The sequence below is a fragment of the Camelus bactrianus genome, chromosome 31, assembly GCF_048773025.1.
Source record: "Camelus bactrianus isolate YW-2024 breed Bactrian camel chromosome 31, ASM4877302v1, whole genome shotgun sequence".
Classification (NCBI taxonomy): Eukaryota; Metazoa; Chordata; class Mammalia; order Artiodactyla; family Camelidae; genus Camelus; species Camelus bactrianus.
Window position 1 is genome coordinate 10,555,032 of NC_133569.1, and position 24,208 is coordinate 10,579,239.

Sequence of the window (24,208 nt, forward strand, 5' to 3'; positions counted from 1 at the left end):
ATTGTTGTTATTTAAAACAAATGACACTTGAGAAAAATGCAGAAATAGTACAATTCTCAACAGTCTAATCATTCCCCCATTTTGTTAATAATCATAAGCTTCATTAATTTTTGTATAAAATTTAGTATTCTGTCTCCAGCTTTTCAAAAATTGTTGGTTTATATGTGCTAGTCTTTCCCTTACTTGTGGTCTAAATACCATAGGACCAGAATGAATATCGTTTGCTTCTTTATAACCTGAAAAACACAGAGAAGGATCAATCCTACTTTACACATTTAGTGCCCTAATATACGATTTTTTTCTAGAAAGATAGTTTCCTATGTAAATAATTAATTTTGACTTGCCAAATTTTTCAAATTTTCCTTTGATTCAATCAGTAAATCACATCTATTTCCAAATGTAATGTAGCTTGGATTCACACATTTTTGTTTGACTATTTCCAGAGAAGAAAGATATTTATCATCAGCCACGTGCAGGGATTACATAATATTGTGTAACGTGTCAAGTCACAGGGCGACCTGGAGGTCCACACTGGGACCCCCCCACCGCACTCCCAAGGCTCAGGGACTGTCCTGATCCGGGCTCAGCCACATGGCAGGACGAGACGCTCCCTCCTGGACGCTGTGATGGTGGCAGTGACTGCTCTGCGTCCGCGCAGAGCAAAGCAAGCATTTCTACGGGGATTCGTCTCCCGTTTTCATTTTCACGCATTGAGAACGGAAACGCGGGTAGAACAGGTGCTACTACACGTGCAGAGGCTCTTACTGCTGAGTTTACCAACGATACATTTCAATGAAGCGGGCATTTCTCTTCGTAAATTTTATTTTATTTTATTGTTTAACACCACACCATTATTGTGGTATGATTCCTGTACAGTAAATGACACATGTTTCAGATGTACACTTGGATGAATTTTGATAGATGTCTACACCCATGAAACCACCACCACAATCAAGACAGCTAACATTTCCATCACTCCCCAAGGGGTGTAGATTTCAAAATCCCAATTTATCCCTTCCCACCCCCTTTCCCCACTGGTAACCACAAGTTTGTCCTCTATGTCTGTAAGTCTGTTTCTGTTCTGCAGGTAACTTCTTTGTGTCCTTTTTTTTTTTAGGTTCCACATATAAGTTATACCATGTGGTATTTTTATTTCTCTTTCTGGCTTCCTTCACTTAGTGTGATGATCTCCAGTTTCATCCACATTGCTGCAAATGGCATTATTTCTACTTTTTATGGCTGAGTAGTATTCCATTGTGCACACACGTGTGTGTATCACATCTTCTTTACCCAGTCATCTATTGACGGACATTTGGGTTGTTTCCATATCTTGGCTAATGGAAACAGTGCTGCTGTGAACTGAGGTGCACATATCTTTTCAAATTATATTTTTCTCCAGATATATGCCCAGGAGTGGGATTGCCGGATCATGTGGTAAGTCTACTTCTAGTTTCTCATTTCTTGTGACCATTATCTTCACTCAGCCTTTCCTGGAAGGCTGGGATCCCCCCAGAGAAATGCATCTTGTTTCTAAGAATAGGAGAACTGTTCTGAGATTTCTGCAGGAGACTGATGATGCATCCAGTATGTATCTCCATTAAATATTTTTATCTGAAATACTGAAAATTTCTTGAATATGTTTACTTAGGATAATTTCAGTGAGCCACTTCAGACAATTGAGTTATACCAGCTCTGTCTCTTTTTTTTTCAATATAAGCCAACTTCCAAACAAAGAGTTTTAAAGAAATCATGTACTCTCACCACAAACATAAAATCACGGGTTAGATTAGATACTGTTGCTATAGAACACACAGGATGTGCCAGGTTAGTATGGCTCAGTGAAATCAAGGCCCTTGTAATTCTGTTTCAGTACAGTTCACCCTATTTGGAGGTTAGCAGATAAGTCTGAAGACCACCTTTGTAAGGAGTGACAGCTTTCACAACGAGCCAGATGACAGGCTTCGTTTCTACTCACTAACATTGTATCTCTTTTTGTAAACGGGGCTGAACTGTTACATGTTTATGACAAACGAACTATTTTAAATGCCCTTTTATTTCTCTTTAACAATGAAATTTCCTTTTTGATTTATCAATCTTCTAAACCAAGTAAAGAGTATGAATACATTTATTTATTTACTTACTTAGTTATTTATTTGCTAAAAAGATAGAAACCATTTTCATAGCACCAGCGCTTTGGGACAACCTCACCTGCTACTGTTCTCAACGCAAAAATACTTTCCATGCAAAGTCCGCCGAGCACCCAAAGGACCTAGGGAAGCCCCTGCGGGCAGGGCAGTCTGCTTCCTGCTGGAAATTCTAAGTCTTTATACAAACTATCTTGGAGATTTGTATTTACAAGAACTTTAAAAATCTCATTTCTATTCCACGTGGCCAGCCTCCGGTTTTAAAACGCTCACCTCTCTGACTTGCATATCTCAGCTCCTCCCATCGGTTCTCACTGTACGTGGGAGAGGTATCCACCACGACCCTGTCCTGTGGGTGTGTCTCTTTATCTGGATGCCCCAGGAAGCAAGTCTGCATTAATACGTCAGCAGTAAGTAGCCACACTGCCGTCCCCAACCAGCATCCTGAAGCCAAAGTAAGTTTGCTTTTTACTTGGACTGCTTTCAAATCAGGTCACTCATTCTGTGATTTCTGGACTCCATGTAACAGTCTTTATAAAGATTTATGTTTATTTAAAACTTGTCACTTCTCAGTTGTATCGTGGCTTACTTTAACAAGTCTGAGTCTCACTGTATCATTCATGGAGGAATCCATTCTTCTGACACTGTCTGATATTCAGATTTGATAAACGTGTTTTCTAGGTCTTCTCCAAGTTATTGGGAAACCACGAGACACAGGCTAGAAGAGGCAGATTAATGTATAAATACACATCTGATAAGGGATTCCACGTCCTCCCCTTCCTGTGCCCCCAGGCTGTTAAGTGGGGGTGTTTGGTGATGTCCTTGTCAGTCAGCACCTCCACTGGACTCTGATTTGTCAAGAACAGTCCTATTCACACACCTCTATTTCCTTTAACATCCTGACCTTTTTTCTGGGTGCAACTGGACAGTTTTATTCTTCCTAAAAATAGAGCTGTGAAGAATTACCATTAACATGGCAAATCTGAATTTTCACTGTATAGGCAAACTGACAATAAGAAAGTTTTTCTGTTTATTTGCCGTTATGTTTTTATATGTGTGTGTGTGTGTGTGTGTATTACATAAGGTTTTCTTTTATTTAAAAGGTCATTCACAAGTTACCATATCCAGCGATTTACTTCCATCATACAGCTGAATGTGTTGTGTTTGGAATTCCAGTCTTACATTTAAAAGTCAGGTGGGTTGCCCAGAAGTTTAGAGGAACTGGTTTTGTTCTTAATCGTTTCCACACTGAGGCTGTCAGTCACCTGAAAGCATCAGGTTTGATCACTACCACAAGACACACGTCTTAAGGGAAGTACTGGTGTTGCACAAACGTTCTTATTTCAGAAGCAAAGATGACAGGCGGAGGGGAGCAAAGGGGAGAGTAAACTGCTGAGACAGACACAAAGTAAGAGAAGACGTCACCAATAATGACATCACGCATTTAGCTATAAAACTGTAGGAATCACAGGATGCTAAGGCTTCTGAACTAACTGGCTACACTCATCTACACCCTGGGGCACATGGAACTGAAAGTCTTCCCTACCAAGATTCTTTCTCCCTACACTCGAAACTGCTATTAAATACTACTTGTAAAGTCCAGAAACTCTTGTCCATTCTATTTTCAGAATTTATAAAACCAAGAACACTTCTAATGTCAACAGTGACCTCAGCATTTCCTTAAAAAGGTTCAAGGATAATATTCAAGTAGAAGTTACCTAAAGAAACAGAACAATTCCTTTATATGTATTTTTTAAACATCTGAGGTGATTTTTAATGTTGTGTCTTAAACTATTCAAAAAGGGCCAAAAGGGAATAGGTGATGAGAAACAAGGCTCCACTTCTCATGTATCTGTACGGAAACTTGCACTGGTATTTTCCAGAGAAACTATTTCCTGAATAATTTGTTAGTTACCGGCTTTAAAGAGCTATGCTTTTATGGATTTTAAACAGTGTTTATCCTTGATTCATCAACCAGAGGAATTTCTTGATACAATATAAATACTCCTGCAAGGAAGGCTGTTTCATCATTGAAAGCTCAGCGATGCCTTGGGGAAAGTGCATTGTTATGTTGGCTCCGACAACCTGAGCCTTGACTGTAAGTTCTCGGTTCCTCTGTTCACAAGTGGTCACATCTAACACAGAAAACCAGCCGCAGCTCTGACTCTGTCCTAAATCTGGTACTCCGGCTCACCCAGCTCTCCTCAGCTTTCTGAGTTTCACTTTTCCCTGAGAGTTTTAAGCATAAAATAGTGTAAGAAAAATAGAACAAGTGTTCATGTATTCAAATTCCAACATTAACAGGATTGTGTCATTTTTTTCAGCTACAAATATTTCAGTTGCCCATTTTCTCGGTTTTTTTCCATAACTTCACAGACTACAACTACAATGACCTTACATGGAAACTTCCCCAGGCTGCTACTTCCAGATCCCAGGAGAGAAGTGGCTTTTCAGCTGAATCTGCTGACACACCCTCTTCCTTAATTTGAGATTTTCCTTGTGAATCTACTTCAATGAAGTGTGTTTTCCATGTTGAGTCCTCTGTCTCCAGCTGTGAAAGTAACCCTGGGGGGTGGTCTTTGCTTTGGCCTCCACGGGGGCCCTAGAGATTTTCCGAGCTCTGTCCCAGTTTTTACAATATTTCTGTGGAGCCCAGTACCTACGGCACAGGATGGGAGGGCCTGGAGCATCCCCCCCATGGCTCCTTATTCACCATCACCCACTGAGGACCTTCTCCTTTATGGCAGTTCCACTGAGAGGCTAAGAGCAGCTCAGACGCTGACCCCAGCTGCCTGGCTGTCCTAGGTGGCTGGTCAACCCCTTCCTTCTGAGTAGCTGACCTCAGACCCACCAGCCTCACGTCTGCCCTGAGAGGCCCTGAGCCCGAGGTCACCTTCGGGTGGAGGTGCCAGGACCCCTCTGAACGAGCCCACCTGTGCTTGTTGGTCCCCAGAATGCTGTGCACTTTATAACGTAGAATACGTATAAATTAACTACAAAATGCAACAGTGGGTGATTAAAGAGAAAATTGATTCTAATCTGAATTTTCCAGTAAGTATACACTAAAAATATCAACCAAGAAAAATGTCCATAAAATTTGGTTAAATCATGTAAGACATGAAGTCAAATCAATCCTTTAACAGTAGATCAGTGGTACCTTATGAGTAAACAATTTGAGAAGTCAGATTTACACATAAAAAGCTAATCTCACTAGCCATAAATAGATCACACAGGGGAAAAAAGAAAGAAGGAAAAATACTGAGCATTTATTTACATCAAGACGGAAAACCAGGATGTCATCTTGTGCTACAAATTTCACTGTGATACAATGGAGGAACTAAGAAAGATGTGTTTCTTTTTCAAGCTGGGCACCACTCATTTACCTGCTTGTAGACCTTCTGGGAAGAACTGGAAGATCTCTGCTGAGTCACAAATTCAGAATACGGAAGCTTGCGGAAAAGGTTACTAAATATCCTTCTTCAGACCAGTGACTTACATGGTTAACGATTTCTGACAAGTCAACCTTTCAGTGCCTCTAGTAACTTAAAGAATTATATGTTTAACTATGATGAGACAGTGGTACACACTAAACCTGAAATTCTGAGGGAAAACAGCATTGCTGCTCTCTTCAAGAACATGAGATGTTTATACTTGAGCAACTGAGATGGTGCTTGTTACCTGCTGCTAAACTACCTCAAGTTAGAGCAAACAGAACAATTCTGGAGGAAATTAAGCCACAATATAAGAGGCGAATCCTACATGTATTTTTTTTTTATTATGAATCATATTTACCTTTTTACAACTTGAAGTTATAATTCTCCAGATTATTTTAAAAGACAGACACCATCCACCCCTGTCTAGCTCAGCTTCAAGAAAGACAGATAAACAGAAATTTCTCTACATGCAACGAAACAAACAGAAGGAAAAAAGTGGTATCCAACAAGGGTCAAACCACACAATGACTCACGGATTCCCAGCTGTGCAGCCCAACTTGGAGAATATTTGTATCACCTGAATTCTGTGAACATTTTCATGAAACTTCTGACCTCAAAGCTGGGAGCCATCTGGGTTGTAACCCAGCATCAAATCACTGTCAAGTTTCCTACCACTCACTCACCACAGTTCTTCAAATTCATCCAGACTAGGACATGTCAGTGCTCTCCGGGAACCCCGAAGATGTTGCGGGTGGACACCGAGCCTTCAGTGCCGCAGCGGTAGGCGCCTCCTCACCAGCACACCGTGTCAGCACCACCCCCCTGCCGATGTTCCACTCCTTCAGGTGTCTGGTTAACATTTAAAACTGCCAAGTAACAAGCTCTAGAAAAGGGGAATTTTGATCACTTAACTCCTCAGAAGGCAGCAGCAGAGGTGCACCCATGCTGACCTGGGAAAGTCTCGGACGCCTGAAGAAAAGGAAACGCCTGCCAGGACTGGGGGCCGCTCCCGTCCTGCAGGTTTGCAGCGGCCGAAACCGCCTGCCCCGAGGCGGGCGGAATTCTACCTGTGGCAGAAATGACGCCCTGAGACAGAAAACCCTGGAAGGAAGGCGCGGTTTGCATCCTCCGCAGGATGTGCCACAAAGCCTGAGACGTGAACGTCCCAGGCCAGGACTTGCTGAAACGAGCACTTGACTTCAAAGCCAGCAGGTGGATCAAAGCACCTAACACGCGAACCGGCGTGGAGTTCTGACCCGACGTGCTACACCGCTGTCCTCGGGGCAGCGCCACGAGTGGGAGCTGCGGTGCGGGGGCGTGGGGGTGGGGTGAGTGGGGGGTGCGGGGGGAGGGCACGGGGGGAAGGGAGGGGGCCAGGGCAGTAAGGGGAGATGAATATTGAAATACGTTGCTAGTATTTGTAAAAATTAAACTATCTTTTTATTTCTTCAACACACAAAACAGCGATGGACGGGCACTAAAATAAAGCCAGCAACATGTGAAACTCAAGGTCAAATATAACTGAAGAGTTATTTCACTGTAAGAATGAGGACAAGGCCACTTTCTAGATTATTTACATCCATTTCATAGCATATAGATGAACTTTAACCATTAAGTAGCGTAAAATGTTCCCTGTGTGTTGAGCACCTCTCATTCGATAAACTATTCTCAGAGGACTATGCATTTTTCTGAGCTGAAACAACTCCTCAAGGCCACCCTGGCCATGTAACGGGTGCTGCTCAAGGTGTTGAAAATCTCCGTCAAATTTTCACTCCTAAGTATTAATACAAGTATTAATACAAGAAACTAGGAAACAAAACAGGAAAGAAGCAGACTCACAAATACAGAGAACAAACTAGAGGTTACTGGGGAGGAGGGGGAACATGGGGGTGGGGGAGGGGGAGGCATGAACTACTGGGTGTAAGACAGACCCAAGGATGGACTGCACACGTGGGGAAGAGCCAATATGTGGTAATAACTGTAGATGGAAAGCAATCTTTGAAAGCTGTATAAAAATAAAAACTAAAAAAAAATTTTACAGGGTACAGAATGGAACTTAATAGAAATTACACAGACTTCCCAAAGTTATCCACAGAAGGAATTAATCACATTAGCCGAAATAAAGCACAATATCTCAAAAAAAAAAAAAAAAAGTGAAGCGATCTTTAAAACAACACTAGGTGGAGCCCCGTGAAATCGCTGGTGTTCTGCGACCCTGACCCACAGACAGACAGTTTCATGACGCCAGAGCAATGTAGGCTGTGCTCCTTACTGACGTCTAACCCTTGAACTTACATGTAAATAAACCTTCCCTCCCGAGACAAGAACAGAACTGTCCGCCATCTGCGGGGCGTGGGATGTCAGAACCCTCAGTGTCACATTCTGCCACATTTTGGGCCCGTTCCTGGGGCCAGAAGGGGTTTCTGACACTCGCTGTTTCCCACGGGAGCCTGTCCACAGCAGGCTCTGAACAGACCTGAGCCACTTGGAATACAAACACAGTCTATTTTCAACTGTCTAAATCCTGATTCCACTAACAGAAGATGGTAGGAGCTATCTGCTCAGCTCTGTCCACTGAGCAGAAGGATTAAAAAATACCTGATACTTTCAACAAATCGGAGTCTCTGACGCTATCAGAAGTCATAAAGGCGCGTGGTTTCGCCATCAGCTACAATGCATTTGAAGATTCCCGTCAGTAACGTTTCTAGACTGTCCTTTCTAGTTAGCATACTATGTGCTATTTTAGTGTAACTTAAGAATTCAGTTCCTAAAAAATTATGGTATCAGACTGCGTTGTTGAAACAACTGTTTAAATGGGAAACTGAGGATTGAAGGTGTAGAATTTAAGGCATGGCACACTTGTCTTCCACTTGCAATTAAAATAGTAAAGATGGCACAAACTGAAGGCAGTTTGTATGACGCTGGTGGAGCTGAAGGGACGCACAGACGAGCCGAGCCGGCTCTCAGACCCGCAGGTGCCAGCGCTGCCCTCCAGCCACTACCAGCCAAGTCACCGGCTCCCGGAATCACACCAGTCTTTATAAACTTTACTATCCACTGTTCGAGAAATCCACCATAACATTTTTTAAAAAGTTAAAAACACGCATTTACAAAATCAAATTAAATCATGGCTGAGTTCAGAACTACCAATAATACACAAACCACAAGACAAGCAGTTAATGACCACCGAAAGATACCAAGCATGTGTGTTCCCCCCGAGCTGATCACCATGATGACACGGGTTGGACTCAGCTGTGATGACTCTGAAATTTTAACCAGCACTTTCCCCTGTCGAACAAACCGCGGTTCTTACAAAATCAGCCAGTTATTCCTTACCAACATTATAAAAACTCCTGCTGTAAGAGAAATATCTTTCCCCAGGATTTTGCATCCACAGGGAGGAAACAGAAATGTGCTGTGGTCCTCACTGCCCATCACTGCTTGTAACTTAACTTCCCTCCAGTCCTTTACGACTGGCTGTGCACCTACAATGTGCCAGGAATACTGTGCTTTGAACCACCTGGAGGCTCTATTAACACACAAATCACCCCATCTCCATCCCCATTTCCAGAGCTTCTGACAGAGCAGGCGGGGGAGGGGCATGAGGACTTGCATCTCTAGTCCTGAGGAGCTCCCAACAATCCCAGGTGGTCTGGAGAACCCTCTCCTGGGGTGGAGTCTTCCCTCATCAGGTGTACACGCTAGTGCAGAGACTTGTGCACAGGTCAGCGGAGCGTACCTTCCCATCATTACGTCAGAGAAAGTTAGCTGAATTGACTTCTCCTGGGCGGCAGATTTTCCACTCCTCTGGGTCCACAGCTGGCTGGATTCCTACGCTGCAGCGCTAACCAGGTACAAAGCACTGTCATCTGAGCCACTTCCTGGCAGGTTTCAAGGGTGAAATCAATCAATCAGACACATTGATTTCTTGTTCTGACCCTAATATGAGTAAATGATATCATACAAAGGGCTGCCTTATAAAGTTTCAAGAATACAGTTTCTCTCCTCTGGAGATTTTCCATTTATTCCTACAGATGGCAGGTCCTCCACCCAGGGGTCAGCAGGGGATGCACAGAGCCCTCAGGGAGCGTGGGCCCCACAGCACCGTCCCCAGGCTGGGACCCCACCTCTGTGCTGCATTCACAAAGAAGAGAAGCTATTCCAGATGGGAGCTCAGCTGGCACTGTCAGAGAGGGAGGGGTCTGGACACAAACCTTTAGAGAATCTACACAAATCAGCCAGAAACTCCTGCTGCTCTAGCTTCAGTGTCTCATGTGTCGGGGGTGAAACTGGACTTTCTCTCCATCCCTGACCGAGATCTAGTATGCAGTGGACCCACACTTGTCCAAGAAATACCTATAAATAGGAGTCTCAGAGTAATCTTCCTTCCTGCAAGGGAGGTGAAACTTGGGAGAAAACTGAGAAGTTGAATTTGAAACTCCTATCATAGGTAGTTTGAAGAGACTAAGAAAAAATTAATTTTCTGGAGAAGTGTCACAGCTAAAATGACTCTTTCCTTTTATGAATAGTAGAACCAAACATAAAATCTTTCAAGAAATCTAACTGTAAGCAGCTCTCTACTGTAAACCGCCCTCAGCAGGAAACCCCCTTTGCCTGGTCACTTCAGCAGAGCTACACTGCAACTAACACCTACAGTGGCTTGTATCATACAAGCGGCACTAGTGTAGGGACTGACAGACGGACTAGTCGTGGTATAAACAGGTGAAGTAAACTTACGGTGTTAATAAAGCATGGTACTGTAAATGAATTTTCTCTTCCTTACGATTTTCTTAATAACATTTTCTTTTCCCTAGCTTACTTTATGAATACAGTTTATAACACATATACAAAATATGCGGTAATGGATTGTTCATGTTATCAGTAAGGCTTCCCAGAACATACAAAGGGCTCATGCAACTCAGTAACAACAAAAAACAACCCAATCTAAAAATGGGCAAAAGACCTAAACAAGCAAGTCTCCAATGAAGACATACAAATGGCCAATAGGCACATGAGAAAATGCTCAATATCACAAATTATCAGAGAAATGCAAATCAAAACTACATGAGGTACCACCTCTCACCAGTCAGAATGGCCATCATTAAAAAGTCCACAAATGATAAATGCTGGAGAGGGTATGGAGAAAAGGGAACCCTCCTACACTGCTGGTGGGAACATATTTGGTGCAGCCACTATGGAGGACAGTTTGGAGATTCTTCAAAAAACTAATAATAGCCTTACCATATGATCCAGCAATCCCAGTCCTGGAAATATACCCAGAGAAACCAATTCGAAAAGATACACACACCCCAGTGTTCACAGTAGCACTAAATACAACAATCAGGGCATGGAAGCAACCTAAACATCCATCAACAGATGACTGGATAAAGAAGATGTGGTGTATTTATACAATGGAATACTACTCAGCCATAAAAAGGAATGATATGCCATTTGCAGCAACATGGATGGATCTGGAGATTATGACACTAAGTGAAGTAACTCAGACAAAGAAAGAAAAATACCATATGATATCACTTATATGTGGAATCTAAAAAAATGACACAATGAACTTACTTACAAAACAGAAACTGGCTCACAGACATAGAAAACAAACTTATGGTCACCACAGGGGAAAGGAGGGGGAGGGATAAATTAGCAGTTTGGAATTTGCAGACACACACTACTGTATATAAAACAGATAAACAACAAAGTCCTACTGTACAGCACAGGGAACTATAGTTAGTATCTTGTAATAGCCTATAATGGAAAATAATACTAAGAGGAACATATACATGTAAATAATTGAATCACTACGGCCATACACCAGAAACTCACACAACATTGTGTATCCACTACACTTGAATAAAAAAAAAATTAGCACTAAATGACTGACCAGTTTCATTGTGACCAAAGTACTTTATCAGCTACTACCTTAACACTGATCAGTTGTTTGCTCCAGAAGGAAAAATACATCTAAAACACACATTTTAGACACAGTACTTCACAGGTGGCATTGCTGAAGATTTCTTACCCATGGAAAGAAGCACCCAGCTGATACTCCCAAGATAACTGAAATTTACAGAAGGACAATACTTGCTATAATAATTGAGGCTAAAGGAAAAAACTTCACTTAGGATATAATTTTAAAAGTCAGGTGCATGTACATTAGTAAATTTCCTTGTGCATTCAATGACAACTTTCATTGCAAAACATTTTAATCGCGGGGAAAGGTCAAACTATAAAGAAACTTTCATCACTTACCTCTCTTCGCGTTTCTGCTGGTGCTTGTGGTCGTACCTGAAGGACACGGGCAGTGACCTTCACATCTGACTGAGATCTGCTTTCCTAAGACACATGCCTGATATTCTAGTTTGCACTGTATAAAAAGAGAAAAAAACAGGAATTCAGGTACACTGAGTTATAGCAACAGGATGTCAAGGACATGACAACAGTGCACCTGCAATGTGATGACAGGTGCTGCGAGAAAGAGATGGGAACGGAACAGACCAAGAGCATCTCACTGGACCCACTGCCCGGAGGGCCACCTCCTAACGTGGCCTCTGGGGCTGGCTTCTTAAACGCTCCCAGCCTCAGTGTCCCCATATTAATAACTGGGATAATAATAACTAACCTACAGAATTTTAAGAATCAAAACAGCAGTAGCTACCATGAACAGGCTCTCAGTCATTGTGAACAAAACCTGAAGGGAATTAAAGGCAATGATCAGTCATTATGGCACAAGGAGAATTTTTTTGTTTATTTACTTTTGCTTTGTTTTGGTTTTCTTTGTAAACATTACTCTTTATGGAATTTTAAGCCTGAGTATCTTTACATCACTCTTAAGAGAATGTTTTATAACTGCACATTTGACATGATTTAAAAATTGTAAACCTACTCCATTTTCAAGAGGCAATCATTATCTTCCTGCTCTAAAAAAATAGATGTTGCTAATTCTGAAGTAATGTGATTTCTTTCAAGTCTGTGTCCATAATTTACTCAGTACAAATTATTTTAAAATTAAACAGAGCAGACTTTCTGGCTCCAATCGACAAATGTACCAGTGACTAATTGAATTCGGCTTCAACTGATACCAAGAAGCACTGAATATACCCAATGGCTAATCACATTACTCACATCAGTAAAACATTTTTTCCCTTGTCAAACAACTCTCTAATGGGCAGGCAAAGTTCCTAATCAGACCTGCAATAAATGATCAAACATTATTACACTTGGAATATGCCTAGTTGGCCCTTTTGGATGAATAAACTCTTTCAGAGATATCGTATCAATAATTAAAAAAAAACTTGACACATAAACTTACTATGCATATTATATGTAATTTAAAATGTTCACTAGTGAATCAAAAGAAATAAAGAGATTATGAGTACTTTAATAAAAGACAAGTTATATAAAACTTTGAGACTTCAAATTTAATATTCTCTACTGTAACCTCTTTTAACTTAATATTCAGAAAACCTGGATTGGTCAAAAGGTAACTTTGACCCACGGCATACTTGAAGAACAGGTCGAGCAGTTCTAAGTGTATATGCACAGAGCCAAAACTGGATTTATGACAGCTACTAGGGAATTTTGAAACTTGAAAATACGTTTGCTCCCTTCAAAGATATGCTATGCCACATTCATTTACATTTTAAATGTAGTTTATTTTAGCAGTGACTTTTTTATTAAAAAAAAATGGAAGTCTGAAAAATACTTCCAGTATTTGTGAACCACAAAAATTCACAAGCTGTTAGTTTATTAAAAAGGGAATCACATTATCTGCTCAAAAGTTGATGATTCACTGTTCATAATGTTACCAAGAGAATAACTGATCAGAAAAGAGCACCATCTTTATAAAAATTTGGTTAATTTTCATCAAAAAAGTTTTACCTCTTAGCTAATTTTCTTTGACATATTACAATTTAAAAATTTCAAAGCTGTCTTTGTGACTTGCAAGGCATGAGGAAGTTATAGCTTTGTAAAAGAATTACTTTATAAAGGAAAGAAGTTCTCTTTCAGAATGAGTCTCTGGAATGTCTTTTCTGCATGCATTTCTGCAAAGAGCAACAGAGTCAGATGTGTAGCGAATCCACCCCACACGTTCCAGCTTCCTGTAATCAGAAAATCATTTAGTTTCTTTTACTTATAGATTGATTTTGAAAAAAAATTCATGAAGAATTTTATTCAAAGAATATAAGGATATTAAAAGTACTATTTAAAAATATTTTTAGCTACATTCACTGGTTGCTATTTCTAATTAGTAATGTTCAATTTACTTAATTATCACAAATCTGAAATATTTATAACAGTATAAGTGATCTAAAATATCCCATAAAGGGCATGCTCATTAGTCTGTAATTTACCAAAAATGAAAATACTGTGGAGAAAGACATGATTAACGCATTCCTGGCCCTGAGGACTGAGAACACCTAAGTTAGGAGCAGTTGTGGGAAGCAAGCCTGCAGAATGGTTTTTCCAATGGTTAAAACTGACAATTGTCAGGGAAAATAAGTTAAAGCCATTTGTTTAAACACAGGTTCTCAGAAGAAACTGTGATCTTACTGTGGGGGATTTGGGCACCACAGAAAAGGACTCCAGGCATCAGACATGGTGACTGGCTGCTGTTACAGGTTTTCACGAGGATGCAGCCCCCACAGGACGTCTGATACAACCAGGGGGTGGGGGACTCCGCTGGCGTTACCAGTCAGAGGCCAGAGGTGCTGCTAAACATCCCACAAAGCACACGTCAGCCCCTTCAAGTTACAGCCGTATGGGATCTGGCTTCACAAGTCAGTGGTGCCCATGCTGAGAAGCCCTGATGAGGGCTGGTCCCCTGCGAGACAGAATCCATTCACTAAACTCTCAAGGCCTCCTCCATAATTTCCACAGGAATTGTGAGGGGGCATTCACTGAAGAATAGATGCAAAATAAAAACAACGGTACAAGTAAACTGCCAGCTAAAGCACGTCGCTCACCCAGAGGAAACAGAAAACACACAGCAGCGCAGACAACAGCCCAGTTTACAAACTCACTTCCACTGCGGCTTCCCTGGGTGAGAAGCTACGTCATTTGGATGCATGACTCCTCTGACCACTGAGCAAGACAGGCATATTTTTAAAAATAAATTTCATAAATAAAGAGAGCTTCGGAAGTGGCTGATCAAAAGCACACGGCTACGGTGGGATCCAAGCACTATTTCATGGTGTTTCTGACGCAGGACAGAAGTAACCGCAGCAGGCGAGCGTAACGCCAGTGCTCCATCCAGTGTTGCAGCGGTAAAATCGCGTTTTCAAGTGAGAAAGAAACTGGGGGAGATGGAACGCCCTGAGTCACTGGTAGAGACTTGAGTTTTTCTGGCCCCTGCTGTTTCCCTTGCAGATGCAACCAGAGCAGGATTTCAAAGAAGACTCAGTTCCGCCCGAATCCAGTCCTTCACCAGGGGGGCCTGGCGTCTGCACCGTACGTCCTGATGAGGCAGGTCCACGGCGGGGAGCGGCAGAGCAGACGTGTTCCGTCTCCTGCGTCCACACTCTGCACCCTGCCAGGGAACGACCCCCTGCCCTCCGGGGTCGCTGCACCACGACAGTGGTGTCATTACCCAAGCCGCTTCAGAGGCGAGCAGGTGACTCTCCGGGTTCTTGGTTCCTGATGCTCGGTCTCCCGGCTTCTTCTCACCACGGGCACGGCCGCCAGAGACCCTCTGGGTCCTCGACGTCAGGCCGCCTCCACCTTCTCCCACAAGGCCTTCAGGTTCAGGTTTCCTGATTCCAGCCAGGGTCCGTTTCTTCCTGTGCCTCCAGGTTTCCACACTAGGGTTGAACTACCTCCCACTGTCAGCCGGGTCTTGTCTGTCTGGCTTGTTCCAGAGGCCACAGCCGACTCATGTCCGTCCACGTCACTAGACTAGTTTCCCTGGAGGGACAGCATTCAGGTGGCGGGAGGTGATGCACACTGAGAGGCGCTGGGGACCTTAGTCTGCCCGTGTAGTTTACATGATTATAAATTTATGCCACATATTAGTAGACATTACATAGGGTGTGTCTGAGCCTTCTTTGCCCAGGAAAACAATTTCTCACTGAATTAATATTAAAACCACATTCCTGTATTAATGCTATGCACATTGTTATTAATAATTACTATGCATAAAGTACATACTATATTACACTATGACTCATTATATATCATTTTTCATATTATTCCTACTTTTATTTGTAGCCACATTAGTATTGGCCTTGCTGTTTCCCATCCCTGTGATCTCATGAACGTATTTAATATCTTTGTGCTTCAGAGTCCCTATCTTTAAAATATTAGTTTTGTATCTTAGTGTTGTTTGAGGAATAACTCATGTAAATACATTACATTCATTAACAAACGTTATTAATATAGTAACTCAGTGCAGTGAATGACACACACCAGGCATTCACTAAGTCTTAGCTTTCTTTCTAAGAATCTTTTCTCTGTTGGCACGAGCTGTGACTTTGACAAGAGAGACACAGAGCTTTCCCAAAGGTGCTGGGGGCACACTGGTCGTGAACTTCCAGACACTCCTGGAATATATCTCGGCTGGAATACTTTCTACCAACAGGGTGAGAGTGCCCCACGGCCAGGGACCTTTGCACATGGGTAGCCTCTGTATCTTGCTATAACCTGAGCTGTTGAAGAGCTGGAATACATGTGGCTTCTCTAAATCTCCCCTACGGCCCCCAGGATTCTTTTTTCTCGATAAAGTGATGAACACTAGATGTCACACAGGTGCCATCAGGGTGAAGCCCAGGCCTGACGGGTGTGTCAGTCAGGGGCTCGCTGCCCTCCACGCCCAGAGCAGCCCAGTGGTCATAGCGTGCCTGCCCCCGACTTGGCGCTGTGACTCTCCAGGGCTGTGACGCTCCGCGCCTCCTTTTCCTCATCTAGCGGCTGGCGGTCACGACAGAATCTGTGTTCTACGGCTGCTGTAATGATGAAGTTGGCACACAAAACATTTAGAACACAGCTTGACACTATTGCTCAGTTATTTTAGCCATTACCACCAAGACTGCTTCCATAGCGACAGCTGCTGCACACCGGCTGTGGCCGCTGCTTCCGTCAGAGAACATGCACGTTCAAGCATGTCCTGCATATTTTGAGATTTTTTCTGTCTCCTAAGAAATGCAAACTATGTGGAATATTTATAAAATGCAAGTTCCTTTGATCAAAAAGCCAAAGATCAAATTATCTAAGACAAGTTAACATGGAAATTCCACTAGTGAACATGTGTGGGGTTTTCCCTTTTTTAATAGATAGTAACACTACATACAGACACTGACATTGCACATTCTGCTCCACAAGGGCTGCAGAAAGCCTGGCTGACATCCACAAAACCTGTATGTAACTTCACACCTAATGGTAAAAACTGAAAACTTCCTCCTAAATTTGAACTAAGGCACAGGGGTACATTGAACGTTGTACTGGAAGGCTTAACCAGAACAGTAAGGCGAGAAAAAGAGAAAATGCATTAAAAAAAAAGAACAGGAGGAAATAAACTGCCTCTATTCATAGAGGACGATTATATACGTGGAAAATTCTCAGATATCTGCAGGACACTGCTAGAAATAAGTGCATTCAGCCAGGCGTCAATACACAAGGTCAGCGAAGAGAATTCAGTTGTAGGACAATACACCAGCATCAGCAGTCGAAACTGAAAGCAGCAACTGCGTTTACAACAGCGTCAATAGAAACAAGTTACTTAGCAATACACTTAGCAAACAGTTACAGACCTCTGTATCAAAAACTGCAGCACATTAACTAGCTCTGACAAAATGAAGACAGATACCTACTGTGTGGATTTGAATATTTCATATTGCTGTCAACCTCCTGCAATTTATCTACAGACTCAACAAAGTATGAATGAGTGAGTATTCTAGCTGGTTTTCTGTAGACACTGACAAACTGATTCTATAATTCATACGGATTAGGGTTCTGTCCAGATATATGCCCAGTAGTGGGATTGTCCCCAGTGTTCACAGCAGCACTATTTACAATACCCCAAGACATGGAAATGACCCAAATGCCCATCGACAGTTGACTGGGTAAAGAAGCTGTGGTATATTTATACAATGGAACACTACTCAGTCATAAAAAGAATACAGTAATGCCATTTGCAGCAACATGGATGGACCTGGAGATTGTCATGCTAAGTGAAGTAAGCCAGAAAGAGAAAGAAAAATACCCTATGATATCACTTACATGTACAATCTAAAAAAAAAAAAGCACAAATGAACTTATTTACAAAACAGAAACAGACTCACAGACATAGAAAACAACCTTATGGTTACTGGGGGGGAAGGAGGTGGGAAGGAATAAGTTTAGGCGCTTGAGATTTACAAATGTTAACCACTATACATAAAAATAGATAAAAAACAAATTTCTTCTGTATAGCACAAGAAATTATATTTGGTATCTTGTAATAACCTTTAATAAAAAAGAATATGAAAACAAATAAATGTATGCACATGCACGATTGGGACACTGTGCTGTATACAAGAAACTGACACATTGTAACTGAATGTACTCCAATGAAAAAGAAAATTCACACAGAAATGCAAAGGGCAAATGCCAAAGCAACACTGAAGAGGTAGAATAAAGTTGGCTTGCAGCATCTGAATCCAAAACTTAACAGGAAGATACAGCAAACAAGCAGTGTGGCACAGTCAACGGGCAGACAAGCAATTCGCTGAAGACAGACACAGAAACAGAGTCACGCTTTTAGGATCACTTCCCTTTTGACAAAGACACCCAAGCAATCCAGTGATACAGGAGATGGAATGACGTAGCAACAACTGACCACGCTGGAAAAATGACATTCACCCCCACCTCTGCCAAACACAAAACTCCATGACCACGTGTACCTAAAACCTAGAGTTCAAAGTTTAAATCCTTTAAGAAAACACAGAAGGTTGTCTTCTGCAAGAAGTTCTAACCACAGAAAATCGACGACTTAGACTTCCGCATCATGCAAAGTCTCTAAAACCATAACTTTAAAATATGGCCCTGAAATCACAGGCTTCAAACCAGTGAGAAAAAGCAACTATAAATTTAAAGGGCATATACTGCGATTTCTACTTCGTGATTCAAAGAAATGTAGTCATCACATTAATGATGTGTGGTAAAAAGATGAAGGGCAATTAATTTTTAAAAGTGTTTCTGCTCCAGATTTCCATTTTAAAAAAGTGAGTGGTTTAGACACGGACTCTGGACTTGGCTGAGACACTGGGCAAGTTACTTCACCTCCCTGTGCATCCGTGTTCGCATCTATAACGGAGTGAGAGGGAGTGAAAATGCCTAAAGCGTTCACAGCATCTGCCCAACGGAGAGCTGAACAGATGCCTGATCAGTGAGCACAGACACTGTGCAGACAGGAGACGAGGGGTTAATGCGCTGGGAAGGTCACGGGTCACTGCACTGCAGGATCAGTACAAAAGTTACAGCAGACGTAGGTGAGACTAGGTGAGACGCAGGCACAGGCCCGGCTCCAGCCCCACGTCAGGCACGGGAAGCACTGGTCCGAGCACCGGGAGGCCTGGACCGGGTCCTCCTGTCCCAGCAGCGTGGCTGGGCCTCAGTCCCCAGGGCGAGGCAGCCTGACCTCCCCAAGCTTCTGTCCAAGGTGCTGAGGTCACTGCACAGTCCCTGACCACCGGGGATTCGAGAACAAAAGCAGCAGAAGGTTGATAAGGAACCCATGACACTGCCAGACACTTCACTTCCATGTAATAAGGAAGGAGTTTTAGACTAAGTACTGAGTTTGGTGTTTTGAATTGCTGGTGAACGTGGTGAGTCTTGGAGAAGTGATGCAGGAACTTGCAGTGTGATGTGTGGTAATTAGCCAGGCAGAAAATGAAACAAGCAATCAAGACCATGGATGAAAAACTTTCAGATTTATATTTTACTGATTATCAGTAATTCAAAGACAAGTGTGTGAAACAGATACAGATTTTTCAACTTTTCATTTTCCTAAGGAATTACGATAAAACTAATTAAAGAAATTAATAAAATTACAAAACCCCTATAGTATCAGTGGAGTTTTGTGAACAACCATTTTAACACACAGTTGCTCACATGAAAGTTGGAAGGTTATAGTTTCAAAAATACATTAATATGTATTTGGAAAAATTAGTGAAAACTATCCTAAACTAATTGAATACATGTAACTCAAGAATCTTGAACGGGGCAGGAAAGTGAGCCTATGTCTTTGTTAAGGCTACAGAGGCAAAAAATAGTTTGTAAAGAAACAGCTGGGGAAAAAGATGAGGTGTTCAGGGTGCAGACAGGGATGAAAGCAGAAACCCTCAAAAGTAGGGGGTCCTCACCAGGCCAACGCTGAAAAGCAGTTCAAAGAGAAACAGTGCCCTTCCATTTCTGAGTGTCGATCTTCCAAAGTAAAATTATCTCAGCTCAGACAGCGTTCAGGGAAAGGCAGGCGGGATGATTAAATACCAGATCCTAACAGCAGAGTGATGAAACTTAATATGGAGTTTCTCAAATTGCAACAAAAAGTATGCTTCCACTTTAATGCTATTGCTCTATTTTATTAAAAACTACAAGAGCTGTTATACTTAAGAATTCAAAAGCAATCAATTGAAGGGAGGCAACAGCCACGCCTACACACAAAAATCACCTGGGGAGATTTTAAAACTTAGATTCACAGGGCCCCATCTCAAACCAATTTAAATAGCATCTCTGCAGCAGAGTCAGGAATTCCAGAACAAAGTGGATAAGCCTTCTGTTTAACCTGCCTTTCCTCAACACACACACACACGCACACACACACGCATACACATACATATGAACACAACACACACATACATACATACACAAATGCACACATACACACAACACAAACAATACATACATACACACACACAACATACAATACACACAACACACACATACACAGACACACACATATACACACAATACACACACACACACACACACACACAATTTCTTATATTCACCATTATTTAGTCCAGCTGCCAAGCACTGCATGACTAAATATGAGAGAAGAGAGTCAAAAATCACCCAGTGCTGTTCCCCGGAGTCTAGGTTACAGAGGCCCTGCTGAGTGCTAACACATTAGCACTATTTACGGACCCCTGCTCAGCAGAGGTGGGACACAGTTCACACAAGTCTGTGACAAACACGTCCGTGGTCTGACACTTACTCAGGCTTGCTGACACACTCCAAACAGATCTGCCCAAGAAGCAAAGACCTTTATCTGCTTTGTCAATTTCAGGAATGACTACCTCTCAAGTACCCTTGGGCAGACTTACATTTCCATTTCCTGATACTGCCGAATTTGGAAGAATTCAGAAAACATTAGTTCTTTTGAAAAGGATTAGGTAGACTTCTAAAAAAAAGAGCTTTTCTTAACAAAAACATCAGATGATATTACAAAAATACTTCTTATGAAAATCACAAAAGTCCCACTGTTTCTCCAAGTAAACCTATTTTTCCACAGTTGTTCATCTGTTTATTTGTATTTTATGTATACATTTTAAAAAACACTCTGCCAAGGGTTGAGGGACAAGCCCACAAGTTCAGAGCTTGAACTCTGATAAAATAATTATTCAAAATGGGCTAATTTTTGTAACCAGGGACACTTTCCAAGAGTATATTCTAGTTACGTCACTCGACTAAAGCCCTCCTTTGGACACCTTCCGAAAACCCTCTTTCTCACCCCTCCACCCCGCACCTACTGATGCAGGTGTAATTTGTAATGCCCTCACCTCCAATTATGCTGTACGGTGGAATGTAATTTATAACTTCATCTTTATAAACTGAGCTGAAGGTAATGAGGAAATACTGTGGGTCTAAAATAGAACCTATAAGACTATTACTTGTAGTAGTAAAACCAAAACAAACCAAAGACCCAGCTTGCCAATGCAGGGAGTCTGAAACACAGAGCGCTGGCAAGACATGGGTGTGGGCCCCTCACCCTGGACCGCAGGTCCTCGCTCTGGTCAATCTTTGTCACATCAGTGTTACTCAACGATGAATCAGAAACTCCACGCAAAGTGCTTCAAGGGCCACCGGGCACTTGGGATTCAGGGCTCACCATCAGTGCACCCACAAGTGCTGCCCAGCCCCGAAAGCTGTTTAAATCTGCCCTGTCAGCATCTGCTTAGTCTATGGACAAAGCCGAGTGAGCCAAGAGCCAAAGAAAGATGCCTGGGCCAGAAAGAGAAAGAAAAGTGCCATATGGTATCACTTATACGTGGAAAGTAAAACAAAGACAAGCAAACTTATTTACAAAACAGAAACAGACTCATAGACAAAACAAATCTATGGTTGCCAGAGGGGAAAGGGGGTGGGCAGGGATAAACTGGGCGTTTGAGATTTGCAGATACTAACTAATATACATAAAATAGATAAACAACAAGTTCATACTGTAGAGCACAGGGAACCATATTCAACACCTTGTAATAGCCTATAGTGAAAAAGAATCTGAAAAGGAATAAATGTATGTATAACTGAATCACTGTGCTGGACACTACAAATTAACACATTGTAAACCGACTCCACTTCAGTTTAAAAACTCCTGAGTAGAGGAAACATGTACATCGACTCAGACTCCAAACCAGTGACATTATTCACATGATTTTAATACTTAAATGAAGTGTTTGGAAAATTAACAGCTGTGGTCACTAATGAGAGGTACCATGTGTTTTATGCTAAATGACCGTAACTGTCTCACCTGGGAAGAGTAGGTGCGACCATCTGAGCCACAGACGGGGCTGGTGGAGACCCCCGGGCACTGCTTGCACCACTTATGCCTGACTGCTGCATCTTTCGTGCTGTGGAAAAAAATGAAACAAGCATACTTAATGCATTTATTTAAAAATTACATTAGCATCATGCCTTTTCTCCACCATCATTCCGACTCTTGAAGATAAATCAGAATCAACAAACTGTATTCTCATTTTCAATGTATTATTCCATAGTGTTTTTCACTATAAACTTATGTTTCACAACCAAAGGTTTCCAATAATAAGAGAACATATTCCTTAAAAATATTCTGCTAGTCACATACAGGCTACAGTTATACTTCATTTTGTGGATTTTAAATTTTAATTTGCAGTTGTGAAATGTGGTTTTGAAGCCCCCAAAACAGAAGCAACAGCTGGTCAGCAAGAGGACTTACACATCTGGGACCTTCCCAAGAGCCCCTCGAATTCCGCTGGAAAGGTATCAGGAACAGTCACCCACTTCCCCGGTGTCCCCAGGTGCCTGGAAGTTACAGCAGCTTACTTGTAGAGAAAACAGCAATCAGAAAAGACACCATTCCAGCAAAGGCCAGTATTTCGGGTCAAATCAGTGTGCTTGGTGAGAGCCAACCTCTTTTTATTGTGTGGCAATGACTCAAAACACACCCACCAGGCTCTGACCTGGAATAACCGGGGAAGCCTGTTCTCCGCCACCACCTACGGCTCAGCCACTCCCCGCTCCACTTCGACTGCACTGCTTCTGCTCTGCCTGTTTGTGTCAGGAGTTTACACACAGCGGGCAAAGGCCTTAAAAGTTGGGTAAAGACAAGAGGCGACCTCTACGGAAAGTGTACTGGTTAGGAGCCCTCTTCTAGGTCAGCCTCACTCTTGCCCGTGGAAGCTCTTTGCGGAGAGAGCAACGCAAGCCCACATCAGGGTGAGAAGGGCGCTTTACTACGGACTCGGCATTTCTTTCATGAATAAGTCAAACCTTCAGAAAAGTGACCCAAAGGACCACTAAGAAGTATAGTGCTAACCCTCCTTACAGGGAAAGTTCAGACTAATGTGCTTCAAACTTCGGCAATGCTGGGTGGGCTCTGGGAAAGGTTTACTGTCCTCTCCCCACCATCTCTCTCCCCTGCTGCTTCTCCCTCGAAAGATTTTCATGAAGCTGTGAAACCCATGGTAGTTCCAAACACATTCTCTTCATTTAAATTTTGTAAATTCTTCCAGAAAATCGCTTTAAAATCTTGCCTGGCCACAGACTTCATCTCATAAGAGACACAAAGGGGGAAATAACCAAGCTGTTATATTAAACAACTGGCACGAATTCTAATGGGAATCAAAACAAAGGCTGGAGTCCAGGTACATCGCTGTACAGGACAGAGACTTATGACCACAGAGACGGAGCAGAGAGAAACCGAAAATGCAAAATGTTGTATTTGCATTATTCTTTCACTCTGTGCAATCAAATCAAAGCATGAAATTATGAAATTATTTGCTCTTCAGATACATTAGGAGAAATTATGATCAAGCTCAGGCTTCTAGTCACTAAAAATACTCATTAGGACAGGACGTGTCTATCCTTTTGCCCTGGAATGTGTGCACCCAAACGCTGTGACAGACACACATCAACACTGTGACCCGGTCCAACCCCTCACTCCCTTCCCAGCACACGTAGCTTTAGACTCTACTGAAACACAGAAACTGAGAGTGCGACATCAATGACTTTCTTGTATAAATACATTTTACGATACATTAGGAAATCTTTCACACATAATCCAAAGAGTCATTAGACTTCGAAGTGAAATCTTCTTAAAAGTTGGAAGATGTATTAGAAATCCTTGAAATTCCAATGACTTCCTAAGCAGTGAAATTACAGTGCACT

At 42.1% G+C, this 24,208-nt stretch overlaps 1 protein-coding gene across 3 annotated transcripts in view; it reads right to left on the reverse strand.

The window, feature by feature from the left end:
• Positions 1-24,208, reverse strand: part of SPOCK3 (SPARC (osteonectin), cwcv and kazal like domains proteoglycan 3) — a 131,482-nt gene that overhangs the window by 38,361 nt on the left and 68,913 nt on the right. For all 3 annotated transcript variants that reach the window (XM_074355541.1, XM_074355542.1, XM_074355540.1), the window contains 2 exons: positions 22,311-22,410; positions 11,840-11,954 (listed from right to left, as the gene is read on the reverse strand). In XM_074355541.1, the coding sequence (XP_074211642.1) occupies positions 11,840-11,954; positions 22,311-22,410 (215 nt within the window). The remainder of the gene's footprint in view (positions 1-11,839; positions 11,955-22,310; positions 22,411-24,208) is intronic.